This window comes from Cetorhinus maximus, chromosome 15, assembly GCF_964194155.1.
Source record: "Cetorhinus maximus chromosome 15, sCetMax3.hap1.1, whole genome shotgun sequence".
Taxonomy (NCBI): Eukaryota; Metazoa; Chordata; class Chondrichthyes; order Lamniformes; family Cetorhinidae; genus Cetorhinus; species Cetorhinus maximus.
Window position 1 is genome coordinate 107094497 of NC_135893.1, and position 21103 is coordinate 107115599.

The following is a 21103-nucleotide window of genomic DNA, read 5'->3' on the forward strand; positions in this document are numbered from 1 at the left end:
TCAATTTTTACTCTCTGCAAGCTGTTGGGTTTTGAGTGGGTTATAATTTTGTCCATTTAATTGTATTATTGAGAGTTGTAAACGCTTACTGCTTTATATTGTTACATAAACTTTACTTTCTTGTGCAAACTACATTATATGTCATGGACTGACTACCTTAGATATTAAAATGAATGCATGTAACTTAAATATGGATTTTTATTTTTAGGCTCTTCAAAGCTCAGTGCCACTAAAAGATTTTCCCTTTGAGAAAATAGTCACTAAACAAAATTGGCTATTGCTGAGAATGAGCTGCTGCAAGTCCAGCCCATTGCAGCTGTCCTTCAAGCTCAGTTTAGGTCATGGGAAAAATTCAACTTGGGCTTTGATGTGAAGGGAATATGTTCTGCTAAAGGGTTCCCTCTGGGTCCTTAGCACAACTTTAACATTCCTGTGTTGTCCCATTTGGAATCAAGTACATAAGGAGCTGGACAGAACTCTCATGGACCTAGAGTTATCTTATGGTTTCTCTGAACTCCTTCCTCTTTCCTGGTTCCTTTTGCTTCTCTTAAATGCTTAAAATCAAGCTCACAATGCATCACACAAAGAGGAGTTGCTCCATCAGGATTGAGGTGGTTCAGTTTTGGTGCTGTTTTCAAATGTGAAAAAAACGTTAAAGCAAGTAATTTAAGGGAACACCCAAATAGATTTTGTTTAAAAATGTGTGTACTGGATTCGAATTGAACAGGAATCTTCGGAAACCTCCAAGCGAGTGAGGGGCTATGCTGACAGGGATCATTTCAAATTAAGGTTGTGATGGAAGAGGTGAGGGATGCAGAGTTAGCCACTTTTGCTTTATCAATTGGAGCCTGTCGTGGAAATATTTTATGCTTACCCATTTTTCTTACTTTTGTTTAATTCTCTCAAAATATGCTTTTGCATAAAATTTAGTTTTTTTCCTTTCATGTTTTTGTTGAACTCTTCAATTGCCAAGAGATCCTGAACATGATGTACAATAAGAGGTAAGAAAATCCTAATCTGCTTTGTGTAAAGCCTAGGAACAGTGCTTGCCACTGAGGGGCCTTAGTTTTGGCAATCAGATTATGCAGAAGCAGAGGAATTCTAGAGAGAGAGTCCCAGGCAGCTGCTAGGCTACTATCTGTGAAACACCAAATCACTGGACAGGGAATCTCTCAAGGTTAAGAGAAATTATCAGTGCCAAGTGAAAATGAATCAGATGATTAGTACAATAGGAATAGGAGTTGGAAAATCAGCTCCTCAGGCCTGCTCTGTCATTCAATTAGATCAAGCCTCAACTCCATTTGCCTGCCATTGATTTGTTTCCCTTTGCATCCTTACTGAATAAAAATCCATGATTCTGATTCTTGAAAATTTCAATTGACCCAGCATCGACAGTTATTTGAGGGATGGAATGTCAGATTTCCACTAGCCTTTGTGTGAAAAGAACTTGGTGATTTCACTCCTGACCGCCGCTAATTTTATGATTGTGTTTTGTCATACTGGATTCCTCACCAAAGGAGATCGTTTTGCTCTATCTTCTCTCGAATCATTTTACCACTTTAATTAGGTCACCCCCTCAAACTTCCAAACTCAGGGGAATACGTGTTAAGTTTATGCAACATTATCTCACAATTTGACCCCTTAAACCATGGTATAATCCTGATGATTCTGCATCGTGCCCTCTGAGGCCAATATACTCTTCCTGAGGCAAAACGGAATTCAGTATTCTGGATGGGGTCTGAACATGACTGCGACTGAATTCATACTCATGTTTGTTATTCCAGCCACTTTGAAAGATCAACACCCATTAGCCTTTTTGATTACTCTTTGTGCCTGTTGACCAACATTTACTGATTTGTGTACCTGGACATCCAAATCCCTTTGCTTCTCTACCCTAGGAGGTTTCACTACAATAAAGGCACCACAATAATGCAAGTCAGTCTAGAGAGTTTAACATTTGGCTGATTGGCAGCTTTTGTTAAACATACCATTGCTGACTGAGGTCATTAAACCTCTTCCTGCACTGAAAAATAATCCTGGGAATTAAAGAATTCATACCTCCTCCTTCCACATGATCCCGCTTACTGAACTGACTGGTCCGTTGCACACAATTCCATCCCCCTGTGCCTAATTTCTGTTACAAGAGCAAAAAATTGAAAAGCTTGAGGTTTTCATCTTATGGGGCTCACAATGGAGCCAGGTCTTCAGATTATTGCCTGTCAGTTCAATTTTAAAAACAGTGCAGATTTAGAGGGGAGACCTTCAGATTTTTAAGGGCTTCCTCTGGACCATCTCCTCACACAAAAGTTATTAAATTCCCCAACTCTCCTGTAAAGGGCAGCAGTCACCTGATCAATGCATGTCTATACTGGCTAATATTAGTGATCTGGCTAATGTTAGAGATCTCTCATCATTGCCTGAAATGAGCCAGTGCCATTAAATTTTAATAGTGTAATCGTCACCTTCACATCTACAAATGGGGCAAAGAAGACAGATGCTCATGACCACAAGTCCTTGTATAGGAGTTAGCATTGCTTCCCCTTACACCACTGGTGTAGTGCACCCTTTTGGTGCACATTTCCTCACTATTTACACGTTATTTTCTTTTTTTTTGATGGGGGTGTGGAATAATATCTTGAGGTTCATTCTCCTTAAATGTTACCCCATTTCTTTTGCTGCTCCCATGTCCCCCTTACTTCTCCACAATAATGGAACACAACTGTATGCCCATCAGGACTGACATACCTGTATCTGAGATGCTTTCACTGTTGTAAGTTACTGATTGCCTCACATTTCCACAGGCAAGTATGAACAAGTATGCCTAAGCTCTAAACTAAAAATAGAAAATTGCTCCACAAAATCATTTACAGCTGCAGTAATTTTATTTCAAATGATATTACAATGAACAGGTAGTCACAATGAGTTAAGTGAATATACCTCCTTACAGATACCTTCATCTAATTATGGTCAAAGAAAGCCAGGAAAATTACTGAATCATACACGTAAATGTCAATGACATAACTTATTGGTAATAGTATATATATTACACATAATGTATGTTAATGCAAAATATAAGTTATTAGTATAGGTGTAATCACTTAGTATTTTTCATAATCAATTTGTTTTTTGTGTAATGTTCCCTCATCTCACCAAACATAGTTTCATTATTCAGAATTATTTCCCCAAGTTACTGTACACACTCCTCCAATGGTAAGTTAAAGAGCAGCAACAAGTATTACACAGATGCAGAAGGATACTACAGGTAGGCTAAACAGCTGGCCCTTGTTTTTCTAATAATGTCCAGTTAACATCCTTAATTCAAAAAAAGTCATGAAATTCTTGCATCATTGTTTTAGAAAGTAGGTCAGAGTTTCTGACTCCTATTCAACCACTGATTGTGCATTTAAATTTTCACTGGCATATGTTTTCCCCTGTATATGAAGTTAGAGAAGATTGTTATTGGCTTATGGCAATTTAGTCAAAGAATCTTTCTCTAACTTTACATAGTCCCTTTTTGACAGGACCTGTATTTATTTGGAGTGTCGAACGTAGAGGATTCAGTCTGTCTCAATGCAAGCCTTAGATGCAAGGCAGATGTAAACTGAATTTGAGAATCCCTGATATCCACATATTTTTAGCCAACATGTGTGTCAAAATCATCATACCTTTCCACTGATAAGCCTGTTTCAATATAGTACCCAACTGTTCTTTAGAGAAAAAACAAACCAGTTTTATTGTAACTGGGGCAAACAATTACTAAAACCCATTGGAGTTGTCCTTCTCCTTGAACCTAAACACAAACAGCAGCAACAAAATAGATGAAAGTGAATGTGAGAACAATGGATTTGTTGTTTAACCCCTTAACTGCTGGTAACACACAGACTTGCTTAAATCGTTAATAAAACTAATGTGATTTCGTCACAGTAATTTATGTACTACTTTTCTAATTTCTAGGACATTAGCAATGATCAAAACCAAATACTCTTTGAATACATATTCAACGAAAGTAAAGGATAAATTTTACAGAAATGTTAAGTAGAACTGAAACCCATCTCTTCCCCAAGAGGCAGGCTTGGCGGTAAAGGAGTTGAACCATGCTTTGAGCAATGCCAGGTTAGGAATATATAGTTATGCTAAACTGGAATACATTCTGAATAATTGGGCATGCTAATTCAAAATTCCAGCTTTGTTAACCAGGCAATGCTGTGACTGAAATCCATGGTTTTCACTGTAAATATTATCACACAGAGGAAAATACACATTTCTAAGCAACTAAAATGAGTTTTAAGACTTTAACCTCCATTACTAAGCATCCCCAGCAGGCGACTAGGTTCCATTCCAAGCTGCTGTGCTATTCTTTGAACATCAAAGCCCATGTTCATCAGGAGCTGAATCATGTTCACTTCCTGACCTGTGACCTGGTCACGGAGCGCTGGGCAGGTGGGGTTACAATGTGGCAGCCGGCACTGGTCAATTAAATGGAAGGAGCAATTTCTCACGGGAGGTCTTGAACTCTTATTCTCCTGAAGGCTTCGGTCCCAACACTGTAGTGCTCTGTTCAAGGAAGTTCCCCTCACCTGAAAATCCAACCAGTTGCTAAAACAACAATGAGAACGGTTATACAAATGCAAATTGTTGCAATAATAAAGAGTCCTGCTCAGCTTTGTGGCTTTAACCGTTCTGTTAATGTGGCAAAATGAAACTAACTAGCAAACTTTTAACTTCAATAGAGCATTGGTCCAACAGTTCTACCCTGTGTGCACCAATTGTGAAGAATTGGTATCGGGTTTTTAGTTTTTAGGGTATGTCTGAATCCAATTCTATCACTTAGAGTAGTTTGAAAATATAACCAATCTAATTTAAAATACAACAAAGTTTTGTGACCTTGTGTAAAATGATTCTATTATTCGTGGTATAATGGTCAATAGTGGGTTGGGAGTTTAGGATTTAAACAATCTAGTTTTTGATCCATGTGGGCAAGTGCACTAATGCCCACAATTTCCATACAATCTCTCACAATGGTCCAATGTAACTTCAGTGAAAATCCTCGAGAAATGCTCTAAACGGTCATTGGTCCAGTATTTCCACCAATCTTCCAGCCAGGTGATGGTAGAAGATTGACAGAACTCCAAGGGAATTCTATCCTCAAGAAACAAGGGACCAGAAGATTGCTGTAGGTTGTCAAACAGAACCCCTCATTAAAATAGCTGTTGTTAAACTACAACAGATTTGTTGTTTAATATTAATTAACCAGAACTGTTGAATTTACAATTCAGCCTAACACCCATTCCAGCAAATAGAGATCGAAATAGGCCAAAATCAAATAGGCTGAAATGAGATCAGCCATGATCGTATTGAATGGTGGGGCAGGCTCGAGGGGCTGAATTGCCTACTCCTGCTCCTGGTTCTTATGTTCACCACATTGCACAACACAACAGAATTTCATTGAAAATAATACTATTTTATGCATCAAAGTGTGCATCCACTTCCACCTTTGCAAGGATTTTTGAAATTGTTTTGGAAGTTCCTGACAGCAGAACTGAATGTGTCAGAATAGCATTTAGTTGATAATGTAAATTTAAGGGGAGAATTTTACAACAGCAGGATTTTACCGAAGTTAATGGAGTTTAGAATGGCTCGCCGCATTTTACGGTCCCGTCCCAATCGCAACGAGGCTGTAAAATTCCTGCCTAAGGGCCAAAGGTTTCAATCATCAAAATCTAACGCCCCAGTTTTAAAATTTATTGTTGTACCAACAAGAACCTATCAGGGAGCCTCATCATGAGACCATCAGTGAATTGAACACATGTCTCACAAAAGACAGTCAAGGTACAGTAAAGATATTGGACATCGAAAGCCAGACACTTATCCATAAGAACGTTAGAAACAGCAGTAGGCCATTCAGCCCCTCAAGCCTGTTTCACCATTCATTTGGATCATGGCTAAACTTCACTTCAACTCTTCTTGCCCACCTTTAAGCTATAACTCTTACCTGCTAAAGATTTCTCTGATTTAGCCATGAAATTTTCAATTGACCCAGCATCAACAGCTGATCGGAGAGACAATTCCATGTTTCACTATCCTGTGCATGAAAATAGTCCTTTGGTAGCACAGAACTTGAGTATTGCTGAAAAAAGACATTTTGTCAAAGCTTTTTGTCTTGCACTCATCAGGACAATTGCAAGAATACCAATGTCAAGAGAAGCAACAACTTTATACTGTATGAGAAGAGAGAGTGCTGATTGGTTGGCATGTTGGCTCTGATTGGTAGAGGCATTGCCATGGAGAATACACCAGTTAATGGTCACTGACAGTTAACTGTGAAGCATTGTTTGAAATTTAAACCAGGCAGCTTGACTCTGATTGGTTTATTCCTCAGGGAAATGCCTATCGCTTATTTTGTTTAGCTGAAACAGGCACAATGTGTGTATGTTCTTTCTGTCTCTAAAGAACAGGGCCCTGTGTATTAATATATAGCTTCCAGCACATGCAAATGTGCCACATTGTGAGCCCAACTGAATTTTAAATTGATTGTCAGCATAATTCTTAGCACATTGAGGATTATTTATCAAATGTTGTTCAATTGTGAAATCACATCTAATATTAGACGTTGTTTTGAGTTTTCAGGCACAGGTTGGTTAGGTATGGTCTGTACCCTGCCCATTGTGAACAGGGGAAGGGGCATGTTGTTTGATATGATCTGCCAGTCTTAATGAGTTGTGGTATATGAATTTCAGTGCCAGTGTGATGCTAGGTATGTAGGCCCAGCCACTGTTCACAACAAGGAAGGTACAGACCATACCCAACCAGCCCGTGCTTGCAAAACTTAAAACATTGTCCAACACTGGGTGTGATTCTGCAATTGGACAACATTTGCTAAATAATCCTCTGTGCTAAAAATTGTGCTGACAACCAATTTAAGATCATCAGTCGGTCTCATGGTGTGGCACATTTGCCTGTACTGGAATCAACATATATCAATACACAGGGCCCTGTTCTTTGCAGACAGAAAGAACATATACGCACATCGCGCCTGTTTCAGATAGACAAAATAAGTGAAAGCCATTCATTGGTTCATTCCTCAGGGAAAATACTTTGACCAATCAGAATCATGCTGCCCTGGTTTAAATTTCAAACAATACCTCAGTTAACTGTCAGGGGTCATTAACTGGTGCATCCTCCATGGCAACGATCCAATCAATCAGCACTCTCTCTTCTCATACAGTATAAAGTTGTTGCTTCCCCTGACATTGGTATTCTTGCAATTGTCCTGATGAGTGCCAGACAAAAAAAGCTTCAACAAAATGTCTTTTTTCAACAATACTTTGTGAGAAAAGCACTTCCTAATATAATTCCTGAATGGTTGAACTCTTAATTTAAGATTGTGGGCACCACTAGAAGAATTAGCTTTTCTCTATTTATCTTACTGAATCCTTTTATAGTTTCAAACACCTTAATTAGATTACTCCTTAACCAAAGGGAATACAACCCAAGTCTATGCAATCTGGCCTCATAATTTAACTCTAAGCAATGAATCCATCACTAATCTGTTAGGCACAGGTATGTATATCAGCAGACGGCCAGATACACAGCTGCATCTGGGCTATAAGGGTACAAGAGAGTTGAATACTTGCCCTCCAGAAAAGTAAAGTGTCTACAAACTAAATCATCCCAATAAAAGAAACAGACAGTTTCCCACATTGAATAAACAGGTGAAACTTTACCAGGAATTAAAATAACAAATTAGTGTGTAACCACATCCTGATGCTGCATCAACTCTGATAGCGTGTTTACAAAGTTACCAGATAGAATTTAAGGGGAGTATGAAAAGAAACTTGCAAATGATTGCAAAATCAGCACAAACAACTTTTACAATTTTATTAGGAAAGAGAGGATGGTTATGAACAATGGGGATTGAACCCTGTGCAGGTGATGTTCATCTAATCCACCCACTAGCCATTCAGCCAAATGGAACCCACCACCACCACCACCCCCAACCCACCCAACCTTACTGCAATTAGCATAAGCAAATCTGCAGGAATAAAGGGAATGCTGGCACTAATGAGTGACAAGTCCCCTGAACTAGATGGTTTCTATTCCAGGTTTTTAAACGGTAGGTGAGGACATTGTTGATGTGCTAACTATGATCTTCAAAGTTCTCTAGATTCAGGAACTATTGCTTTCGATTGGGACATTGCACATGTCACTGTGCTATTTAAGAAAGGTCAGAGTAAAATCTAGGGAAATATGAACCAGGTAACCTATCATCTGCTGCCAAGAAATTACTAGAATCTATACTGAAGGATAGAGTGACGAAACCCCCTGAACGTTTACAAATGATCAGACAAAGCCAGCATGAATTTGTGAAGGGGAGGTCAGGTCTAACAGATCTTGAATTTTTTGAAGCGATGACTAAAATGGTGGACAGGAAAATGTCCGCGGACGATAACAGAAAATGCTGGAAAAACTCAGCAGGTCTGACAGCATCTGTGAAGAGAGAAACAGAGTTAACGTTTCCAACCTGTATGACCCTTCTTCAGAGTTGAAGAGAAGTGGAAATGTGATTAAATTTATATTGGTTAAAGGGGGTGGGGCAGGTGGAGCTGGATAGAAGGCCAGCGATAGGTGGGGACAAAGGAGAGATTGATAAAGATGTCATGAGATGTCTGATGTTATTTATATGGATTTGCAGAAGGGATTTGATCAAGTCCCTCATAAGAAACCATTAGGAAAAGTTGAAACTCACAGGACTGAGGGAAAATTATGGGAGATAGACCATGTGGCAGAAAACAAAAGATTGGGATAATTGGCAGGTACTCAGGTCAGCAGACTAACTAGTGGTGTTCCACAGGAATCTGTATTCACTGTGGTAATTAACAACTGAGATGACAGGATAGAAACACACATCCCTTGACATCACAACATTTGACCAAGTGTGGCATCAAGGAGCCCTAGCAAAACTGGAGTCAATGGGAATCAGAGGGAAAATCCTCCACTGGCCAGAGTAATACCTAGCACAAAGGAAAATGGTTGTGGTTGTTGGAGGTCAGTCAATCTCAGCTCCAGTACATCACTGCAGGAGTTCCTCAGGATAGTGTCCTAGGCCCAACCATCTTCAGCTGCTTCATCAATGACCTTCCTTCCATCACAAGGTCAGAAGTGGGAATGTTCACTGATGATTGCACAATATTCAGCACCATTTGCGACTCCTCAGATACTGAAGCAGTCTATGTCCAAATGCAGCAAGACTTGGACAATATCCAGGCTTGGGCTGATAATTGGTAAGTTACATTTATGCCACACAAGTGCCAGGCAATGACCGTCTCCAAGAAGAGAATCTAACCATCACCCCATGATATTCAATGGCATTATCATCACTGAATCCTCCACTAGCAACATCCTTTGGGTTACCAATGACCAGAAACTGAATTGGACCAGCCATATAAATACTGTGGCTGCAAGAGCAGGTGAGAGGCTCAGAATTCTACAGCAAGTAACTCAACAGCTGATACCTGTCCACCATCTACAAGGCACAAGTCAGGAGTGTGATGGAGTACTCCCCACTTGCCTGGATGAGTGCAGCTCCCACAACAAGCAAGAAGCTGGACGCCATTGATTGGCACCCCATCCATCACCTTAAATATTCATTCCCTCCACCACCGATACACAGTAGCAGCAGTGTGTACTACCTAGAAGGTGTACTGCAGCAACTCAAGACTCCTTCAACAGCACCTTCCAAACCCATGACCTCTACTACAAAGAAGGACAAGGGCAGCAGACACATGGGGAACACCACCACCTGCAAGTTCCCCTCCAAGTCACTCACCATCCTGACTTGGAAATATATCGCTGTTCCTTCACTGTCACTGGGTCAAAATCCTGGAACTCCCTCCCTAACAGTACTGTGGATGTACCTACACCACGTGGACTGCATCAGTTTAAGGCAGCAGCTCACCACCACCTTCTCAAGGGCAATTAGGGATGAGCAACAAATGCTTGCCTAGCCAGTGACACCCACCTCCCATGGAAGAATTAAAAATAAATCCAAGTTTGCCAATGACAAATATTGGCAACATTGTAAGCAGTGTAGATGGAAGCGTAAAACTACCAATCAATTATTAATGGATTAGTTGAATGATGAAACCTATGAAAATGTTCATATCAGGAAGTGTGAGTTCAACTACATTGGATTTTAGAAGGTTGGATCAAAGTGCTTTCTAAAAACCAGAATCAATGGAGATCCAAAGAGAATTATAAATCCATATAAATAGATCACTAAAATGTCATGGATAAATTCAAAGGTATAATCAAAGATTAATGGAATGTTGACCATTATATCTAAAGGACTAGAATGTAAGGGGTTAGAAATCATGTTACAGCTATACGAAGTACTGCTTAGACCACAGCTGGAGTGTTGTGAGCAGCTCTGGGCATCGCACCTTAGGGAAGATATACTGGCCTTGGAGGGAGCCCAATTGAGATTTACTAGAATGATACCTGGACTCCAAGGGTTAAATAATGAAGAGAAATACATAAACCTATGCTGTATTCCCTGGAATTTAGAAGGTTAAAGGCTGATTTGATTAAAGTTTTCAAAATATTAATTGGAACAAGTGGAGTAGATAGAAACCATTCTATTAATTGGAGGGTCTAGAACTAGAGAAGTATGGACCAAATTTTTGTGAACTTAGTCGTAGACCTTTGAAAATGGTGGGTGAGACCCGAATAGAGAGGTCCCACCCCGTTTCTAATGGATCCAATTTTTGCCAGAAGGGAGAAGAATGTGAATCACACAAGAGGGAAACAAACTCAGCAGGGCCATTTGAACTTAGTGTTGAGTTTAAACAGATCCCATTTTGGTTGTCATTATGGATGCTTGGCAGAGTTTCAAAATCTACAATTATCTCAGCAGTGGGTTCTGAGTTCACAGTTTAATTGATTAGATTGTACAATTTGATTGCAGTTTAAAGGAAGTATTAAAAGATTAATTGTCTCTGATATGGAGTCTGAATAGAAGTTTGTTTGGTGTTTAGAGATTAACCACTTGAGGAGATTTAAAACTGAAAACTTTGAATGGATTTCATGAATGTGAACTTTTTTTTCACTGTCAAATGTATATGTGTGGGAACATGTTAGAAGTTTGTTTTTTTCATGTCCACTAGGTTCCTGAGGTCTGCCCATTGTGGATACTGGGTGAGTGGCTATAGAGGTGGACTGGGGGCTATGAAGGAGCAATGGGGAATGAATTGGCATTGAGATGGCATGGGGGCTACGAGGATGTTGGACAGGCACTTACATCATGGATTCACCTCCTTGAAGCTGCCAATGTTTCTGGGACCTTGACCATCAGTGGTTATAAATATAATCACTGATAAAAATGAAGGTATCCAGCATCTCTAATATTTAAATGAACAACCCACTTTCTGCAAGTTGATTGGCCACCCACTCTTGGTCCACTTTTATTAATACTTGAAGTGGGCGGGTTCAAGGTAGATTATATTTCCATTTCAAATTTCTTGCGTTTTACCTTCCAACACGACCCCAACCCACTCATTTTTGGGAGGGAAAATTGATCCTTTAGGCTCATTTTATTAGTTTCCCTTTCATATTATTTGTTGCTGAATTTGTATTAATTTTAAATATTGTGGAACGGAGGGCTGTTGTGGCCATTGTTGACTGTAATTTGTGTAGTGAAACTTGAGTTTGTGTTACCGTATGATTTTAATGATGATGATGATGATGAGGAATGCTGAGACTAAATTGGCTACATTGTTGACTGTAATTTGCGTAGTGAAACTTGAGTTTGTGTTACCGTATGATTTTAATGATGATGATGATGATGAGGAATGCTGAGGCAAAACTGATTACATTATTAGACAATGTGTAAATCATGAATGAGACAAATAAAAGTCCTTTAGGCTGATTGCATGACTAGGTTGTAAAATACATCTAAATGGTATCAGTTGTGATCTTGAATGAATCTGAATTTTCACAGGTTTTTACCATCACCTTGCTTACAGCTTCGTTCAAAAAAATATTGATTACTGGCTGTAACTTCCAAAGAGCCAAATAATATTACTACTATTAATAATACTAATACTACTAATGTTAGTAATAACTAATTACTAATTTTTGTGGCATCAAGGGAGGAGAAAGAACATTGACTTTTTTGATTACTCAGCAATCATACGTGTTTAAAACACATTCATGCTCACATGCTATGTATGTTTTGAACTGATAATTACAATAAAAATAAACCTTAAATGTTTCCTGAATGTTAATTATCAGTTTGGTCTGAAAACAATTTAACAGAATTTATTTCTCGTTCAAATGTAAAATGAAACAGATGCTCATAGAATTAGATTTAAGTTTTTGTAAACTCAAAATAAATATTTGAGCAGGTGCAGTTTTTATCCAATGGGAATGTATTGCGCTGAGCACAACTCTGGGCTTCAATAACTCCACTCCCCTCTCCCTGACTGCCACTCACTGCTTAACCCAGAGGTTTAGGACTTTGACATCCTAGTTAATCTCAATTCGAGTTTTCTTCTTCACACCAGATATAACCACCAAAATTGCCTTTTCACATCTCCAAAATATTCTCATCTTCTTCCCTACCACTGTTGCTGAAGCCCAAATCTGTAACTTGCATTATTTCATATAATGATTCCTAGGATGATCTCTTTGTTGACTTCCAGCACCATAAACTAGACTGTGACTGGGACGCTGCAGCCTGCAGCCTCTGCCACACACACCGTCCCTCACCACCATCATTCCTACTCTTCTAGAGCTTCACAGTCAGGCAATTTCCAATTCAGGCTTGTGTGAAAAACTGTGAACTTAGACCTGGCAGTCAACTAATGGCCAGTCGATCTGGAACCACCAGCTTTCTGCTCCCCCCAGACCCACTGACTTCCTGCAGCAATTCTAAGATTATTCCCTTTAAGTTAAAACTCTTATGGGTTTGCCTCATCCTGCAGCATATCCAGCTATACAACCCCGTGCTCAGTCTCTATTCCATCAATAACAGTCCACTTCTTATTGCTGACTCCTCTACTGGCCACTATGTCCTTGTCTTCTACAAATTCCTTTCTCTTGCATCTCCCTGCCTGAATTCAAAAGATCTCTTCAAACCTTTCTGTCAAACCCACCATAACTCATTTTCTCTCCTGCTCTGTCTTTACCTTTTCTAATATGCTCAGAGACCTTATTCTCTAAATGAGGATTATATGTGAGTTGCTGTGATTAACAGAAATATTTTTTAAAAAGGCATTTTCGGTATCAAAAGTTCATCATTGATGCGAAAACGTCTCAAATTGGCATAAATTTTCAGAACTCAAATGTACATGCCCATAACAGCAGCAAATATTTGCTTGTAGCATTTTTCATTTACAACGAAGTGGGTTGAGTAGCCCGTACAATTTTGCAAAATTTGGATTAGTTCATTTAACATCACTTGTTACCTCATTTTAGAAAGACAATGATTAGTTTAACTGAAATTTTACCCTTAATATAAAACATGGTTTAAAAATAGCTATGGCATAGTGTTAATCTCCTGTCTAACAGCATTGTGAAGTGTGTGTCTGATATAGTGCAGATGTGTTCTGACAGAACCAGCAGAGGAAATATATGCCCACTGTAAATGGTTTAATTCTCACAGAAGAATACAAATCAATATTACTTTATGTAATAGCTTTCAACATGTTTAACTTTTTATTACCTTACCTTTTAGAGATCATGGTGTGCGATAGACATGCTGGGGCAAACACAGCTCTAAAATAAAGATAATTAGAATTATGCAAAAACTGTTACACAATGAACATCAGTATAGTACATACATCTACAAAACACAAACTATATGGCTCATTTCTAAGGTATCTTAATTTGGCTAACTCCCAAGCCTGGATGTGAAGGATACAAGAGAACAGGATGCTTGAGTAGGGACTGTTTATTGCCTATTGCCCATTGCAGATTTGACTTCTCCTTTCTAACACATTAGACAGCCAGTGCTGGCTGACTCTTATATATAATATGGTGTCATTAACAAATCAACACCTAGCACCTGTTCACCTTATTACCTTCAAGTACTGAGTATTTAACATTCATTAAACAGAACTTATTAGATGCTAACATCTTACAGCATTTAAAATGAAATGATTTATACATATTGTACACACATTGAGTGATTTGCAGCACTTTGCACTCTTGTAAAACCCGGAAAGGCACTAACTCATATTTTCGATGTTTTCTAGCATTGAGATCCAAAACCTTTTCAAGTCCTGACGACAGCAAATAACTATTTAAAGAGAAATTGCTACATTTTCTAATTAATATATTGTTGCCTTCCATGCCAAATTGATTGGGTTATGTCAATGTCTACATCAGGCTGTGAGTATATAACCTGGGTTGACAATTGACAGTAGCACAGCAACATATCTATCAGCACAGCAACGTATCTATCAGCACAGCAACGTATCTATCAGTAGAGCAACATATCTCTCAGCACAGCAACGCATCTATCAGCACAGCAACGCATCTATCAGCACAGCAACGTATCTATCAGCACAGCAATGTATATATCAGTACAGCAACGTATCTATCAGCACAGCAGCGCATCTATCAGCACAGCAAGAGCTCTATCAGCACAGCAACGTATCTATCAGCACAGCAACGTATCTATCAGCACAGCAACATATCTATCAGCACAACAACATATCTATAAACACAGGAACGTATCTATCAGCACAGCAACATATCTATCAGCACAGCAATATGTCTATCAGTACAGCAACATATCTATCAGCACAGCAATATGTCTATCAGTACAGCAATTTATCTATCAGCACAGCAACATATCTATCAGTACAGCAACATATCTATCAGCACAGCAATATGTCTATCAGCACAGCAATGAATGTATCAGCACAGCAACATGTCTATCAGTACAGCAACATATCTATCAGCACAGCAATATGTCTATCAGTACAGCAACATATCTATCAGCACAGCAATATGTCTATCAGTACAGCAACATATCTATCAGCACAGCAATATGTCTATCAGTACAGCAACGTATCTATCAGCACAGCAACATATCTATCAGCACAGGAATGTATCTATCAGTACAGCAACATATCTATCAGCACAGCAACATATCTATCAGCACAGCAACATATCTATCAGCACAGGAATGTATCTATCAGCACAGCAACGTATTTATCAGCACAGCAACGTATCTATCAGCACAGCAACGTATTTATCAGCACAGCAACGTATCTATCAGTACAGCAACGTATCTATCAGCACAGCAACATGTCTATCAGTACAGAAACGTATCTATCAGCACAGCAACGCATCTATCAGCACAGCAATGTATGTATCAGTACAGCAACATATCTATCAGCACAACAACATATCTATCAGCACAGGAGCGTATCTATCAGCACAGCAATGTACGTATCAGCACAGCAACATGTCTATCAGTACAGCAACATATCTATCAGCACAGCAACATATCTTTCAGCACAGCAACGTATCTATCAGCACAGGAGCGTATCTATCAGCACAGCAATGTACGTATCAGCACAGCAATATGTCTATCAGTACAGCAACGTATCTATCAGCACAGCAACATATCTTTCAGCACAGCAACGTATCTATCAGCACAGCAACATGTCTATCAGTACAGAAACGTATCTATCAGCACAGCAACGCATCTATCAGCACAGCAATGTATATATCAGTACAGCAACATATCTATCAGCACAGTAACATATCTATCAGCACAGTAATATGTCTATCAGTACAGCAACGTATCTATCAGCACAGCAACATATCTATCAGCACAGAAACGTATCTATCAGCACAGCAACGCATCTATCAGCACAGCAATGTATATATCAGTACAGCAACATATCTATCAGCACAGCAATATGTCTATCAGCACAGCAACATATCTATCAGCACAGCAATATGTCTATCAGCACAGCAACATATCTATCAGCACAGCAATATGTCTATCAGTACAGCAACGTATCTATCAGCACAGCAGTATGTCTATCAGTACAGCAACGTATCTATCAGCACAGCAACATATCTATCAGCACAGCAACATGTCTATCAGCACAGCAACATATCTATCAGCACAGCAACGTATCTATCAGCACAGCAACATATCTATCAGCACAGCAATATGTCTATCAGTACAGCAACGTATCTATCAGCACAGCAATGTATATATCAGTACAGCAACATATCTATCAGCACAACAATATGTCTATCAGTACAGCAACGTATCTATCAGCACAGCAACATATCTATCAGCACAGCAACGTATCTATCAGTACAGAAACGTATCTATCAGCACAGCAACATATCTATCAGCACAGAAACGTATCTATCAGCACAGCAACATATCTATCAGCACAGAGACGTATCTATCAGCACAGGAATGTATCTATCAGCACAGCAACATATTTATCAGCGCAGCAACGTATCTATCAGCACAGCAACATGTCTATCAGTACAGAAACGTATCTATCAGCACAGCAACGCATCTATCAGCACAGCAATGTATGTATCAGTACAGCAACATATCTATCAGCACAGTAACATATCTATCAGCACAGTAATATGTCTATCAGTACAGCAATGTATCTATCAGCACAGCAACATATCTATCAGCACAGAAACGTATCTATCAGCACAGCAACGCATCTATCAGCACAGCAATGTATATATCAGTACAGCAACATATCTATCAGCACAGCAATATGTCTATCAGCACAGCAACATATCTATCAGCACAGCAATATGTCTATCAGCACAGCAACATATCTATCAGCACAGCAATATGTCTATCAGTACAGCAACGTATCTATCAGCACAGCAGTATGTCTATCAGTACAGCAACGTATCTATCAGCACAGCAACATATCTATCAGCACAGCAACATGTCTATCAGCACAGCAACATATCTATCAGCACAGCAACGTATCTATCAGCACAGCAACATATCTATCAGCACAGCAATATGTCTATCAGTACAGCAACGTATCTATCAGCACAGCAATGTATATATCAGTACAGCAACATATCTATCAGCACAACAATATGTCTATCAGTACAGCAACGTATCTATCAGCACAGCAACATATCTATCAGCACAGCAACGTATCTATCAGTACAGAAACGTATCTATCAGCACAGCAACATATCTATCAGCACAGAAACGTATCTATCAGCACAGCAACATATCTATCAGCACAGAAACGTATCTATCAGCACAGCAACATATCTATCAGCACAGAAACGTATCTATCAGCACAGCAACATATCTATCAGTACAGAAACGTATCTATCAGCACAGCAACATACCTATCAGTGCAGCAACATACCTATCAGTGCAGCAACATACCTATCAGTGCAGCAACATACCTATCAGAACAGCAACATACCTATCAGTGCAGCAACATACCTATCAGCACAGCAACATATCTATCAGCACAGCAATGTATCTATCAGCACAGCAACATGTCTATGAGCACAGCAACATATCTATCAGCACAGCAACATATCTATCAGCTCAACAACATATTTATCAGCCCAGCAACATATCTATCAGCACAACAACATATCTATCAGCACAGCAACAAGTCTATCAGCACAGCAACATATCTATCAGCACAGAAACATATCTATCAGCGCAGCAACATGTCTATCAGCACAGCAACATATTTATCAGCACAGCAACATATCTATCAGCACAGCAACATGTCTATCAGCACAGCAACATATCTATCAGCACAGCAACATATCTATCAGCACAGCAACATGTCTATCAGCACAGCAACATATCTATCAGCACAGAAACATATCTATCAGCGCAGCAACATATCTATCAGCACAGCAACATGTCTATCAGCACAGCAATGTATCTATCAGCACAGCAACATATCTATGAGCACAGCAACATATCTATCAGCTCAACAACATATTTATCAGCACAGCAACATATCTATCAGCACAGCAACATGTCTATCAGTGCAGCAACATATCTATCAGCTCAGCAACATATCTATCAGCACAGCAACATATCTATCAGCACAGCAACATATCTATGAGTACAGCAACATATCTATCAGCACAGCAACTTATCTATGAGTACAGCAACATATCTATCAGCACAGCAGCATATCTATGAGCACAGCAACATATCTATCAGTACTGCACCCTACACCTTCCACTCTCCAAGTTAGCACCCTGCACTGTACCATAGACTTCTCCATGACTGCTTGAAATAAGCCCGTAATATAAAAGTTGGGTGCTGGGCTAACATTCACAGCTACGAGCAGAGATGTCCAGACATTGATCCTGGCTACAGGAGCTGGCATGGTTCTCCGACAGCTTCTTTAGTGAAGTGTATTGTCCGCACACACAGGTCCTCAGTGAGATTTTCCTAACATCTACATGAGTTCTCAATTCTTTGGAAGGTGGATATTATTTTGCAAAGCCCTGCTCCTCAAATATTGTCTCAATTTCCCCTCCTCCAACTTTTACTCTTCCTCCTCCATTAAATTCAAGAACAGGGGATGCCCTTAGCATCTTTTAACAAGAACTGGAAAGCACTTCCTATAGTTGGGGGAGGGGAGGAGCATCTCACAGGCTGTCAGGTTATCATTGTGCACTGGAGATCAAAGCCTCTTGCTTAGGCCACTCCTATGCAGGAGTTCCTCATTATCATTTATTATAATGAGCTTCCATGTAGATATAATACACATCGTGTCCACTAAACAATGTCCTAGGCCCAGCCATCTTCAGCTGCTTCATCAATGACCTTCCTTCCATCATAAGGTCAGAAGTGGGGATGTTCGCTGATGATTGCACAATGTTCAGCACCATTCGCGACTCCTCAGATACTGAAGCAGTCCATGTCCAAATGCAGCCAGATGTGGACAATATCCAAGCTTGAGTTGACAAGTGACAAGTAACAAGTAACATTCATGCCACACAAGTGTCGGCCAATGATCATCTCCAACAAGAGAGAATCTAACCATTGCCCCTTGATGTTCAATGGCATTATCATCACTGAATCCCCCACTATCAACATCTTGCAGGTTACCATTGACCAGAAACTGAACTGGTCTAGCCATATAAATACCGTGGCTACAAGAGCAGGTCAGAGGCTGGAAATTCTGCAGAGTGTAACTCATCTCCTGACTCCCCAAAGCCTGTCCAGCAAGTCAGGAGTGTGATGGAATAGTCCCCACTTGCTGGATGAGTGCCGTTCCCACAACACTCAAGAAGCTTGACACCATCCAGGACAAAGCAGCCCACTTGATTGGCACCACATCCACAAACATTCAACCCCTCCACCACCTTAAACATTCATTCCCTCCACCACCGACGCACAGTAACAGCAGTGTGTACCATCTACACGATGCACTGCAGCAACTCACCAAGGCTCCTTCGACAGCGCCTTCCAAACCCATGACCACTACCATCTAGAAGGACAAGGGCAGCAGACACATGGGAACACCACCACCTGGAAGTTCCCCTCCAAGTAACTCACCATCCTGACTTGGAAATATATCGCTGTTCCTTCACTGTCGCTGGGTGAAAATCCTGGAACTCCCTCCCTAACAGCACTGTGGGTGTACCTACACCACAGGGACAGCAGCGGTTCAAGAAGGAAGCTCACCACCACCTCCTTAAGGGCAACTAGGGATGGGCAATAAAACTGCTGGCCCAGCCAGTGAAGGCCACATCCCATAAATTAATAAAAAATATATATTTTGCTACTTTACTCACGATACATCTCGCAGTGAATTTCTCAGGTCTCTGCCCAGATTCTGGATATAGTTCCATTGGTTTTCAGTAAGAGAGTGACTTCCCAGTTGAATATTCTCCATTTTCAGCTGCTCTTCATCAAACAGCCACTGCACCACAAACACGGGGGCTGAAAGAGAACCGCACAAGTTATATAGACTACCCAACCCTTACAGAAATTCATAAAGCTATTATGTTCAAAGTTTCATTTACAGTTTAAGGACGAATACATCTTGTAGCCAAAGAAACACTGCCACTCGTCTCCACGTCTGAACTGCTGTCTGCATCTTTCAGGAATAACACCATTCCACAACCTGCACAGAAATCTCTCGTTAGCTCATTGTGAATCTGCTACAGAATAATTATTGATCTTCAACATGACAAGAGAACAGAAGGGTGCTTTTGAATCACTTTTAAGACTCATTAAGAATCACACTTCTCTAAAAGCAGACATCTAATATTTCATCTTTATTTTATATTTTCATCATAAAATTAAAGTTCCACAATAATTTTGCTGTTGCAATTTCAAGAACCACAAAGGAAAAAATTTGGGGGTCCATCACCATGGAAATGATGTGCCAGCCCAATTTATACGTGTTAGGGTGCTGGACGCGAATGGCAGAGCAAACTTGATGGGCCGAATGGTCTACTCCTGCTCCAATTTCTAATGATCTTATTATGGAGTTGGAGAAACTTCAAGGAAATTCATCCTCTACAGCTTAGGCTCAATTTATACTGCAGGCTTTGGAAACTCATGGGGAAGAATGTTCCACCTGTCAGGGGGGGAAGCACAAGAGCGGGTGCAATCGGGCATGCCTCCAATCAGTGCCCCCGATCAGGGGCGCGCCGCCATTTTAAGTGGGGGGGCCAATTAAGGCCCGCCCAGCGTGACGTCTGCCAGGAAGCGCTATGCGGTCAGGGTGGGGTGGGATTCCCTCAGCTTGGAGTCTGCTCTTTTGCACATGCACACTAAAGAGCACACAGATCTCCCTGAGGCTAAGTGCCGCCTCAGGGAGATCGGCTCAGAATTAAAACTTTGAAGGTAAATGTTTAAAAAATTTCCCTGACATGTCCCCTGATGTGACACTGTCATATGAGTTGGGACATATCCATCACTTTAACTCAAACCTTTATTAAATATTTAAAAACCCTCATGAAACCTCATCCCGCCCATGGATGAGGTTTAATGCTTTTTCTGAAGCCCGCCAGGGCTCCCGGCCTGCCCACCAACCCTAAGGTTGGACAGGCAGCCCTGTCAATGACCTAAATTGTTTTC

The 21103-nt window shown here is 40.1% G+C and overlaps 1 protein-coding gene across 1 annotated transcript in view; it reads right to left on the minus strand.

Moving 5' to 3' along the window:
• Window positions 1-4193: 4193 nt before the first annotated feature.
• The window catches only part of LOC144690318 (palmitoleoyl-protein carboxylesterase NOTUM-like), a gene marked incomplete at its 5' end in the record, with an annotated part of 38238 nt that continues 21328 nt past the window's right edge, over window positions 4194-21103 (minus strand). Inside the window, 4 exons of the mRNA XM_078557672.1 lie at window positions 4194-4596; window positions 13726-13773; window positions 19810-19957; window positions 20041-20141. Of these exons, the coding sequence (XP_078413798.1) occupies window positions 4293-4596; window positions 13726-13773; window positions 19810-19957; window positions 20041-20141 (601 nt within the window). The remainder of the gene's footprint in view (window positions 4597-13725; window positions 13774-19809; window positions 19958-20040; window positions 20142-21103) is intronic.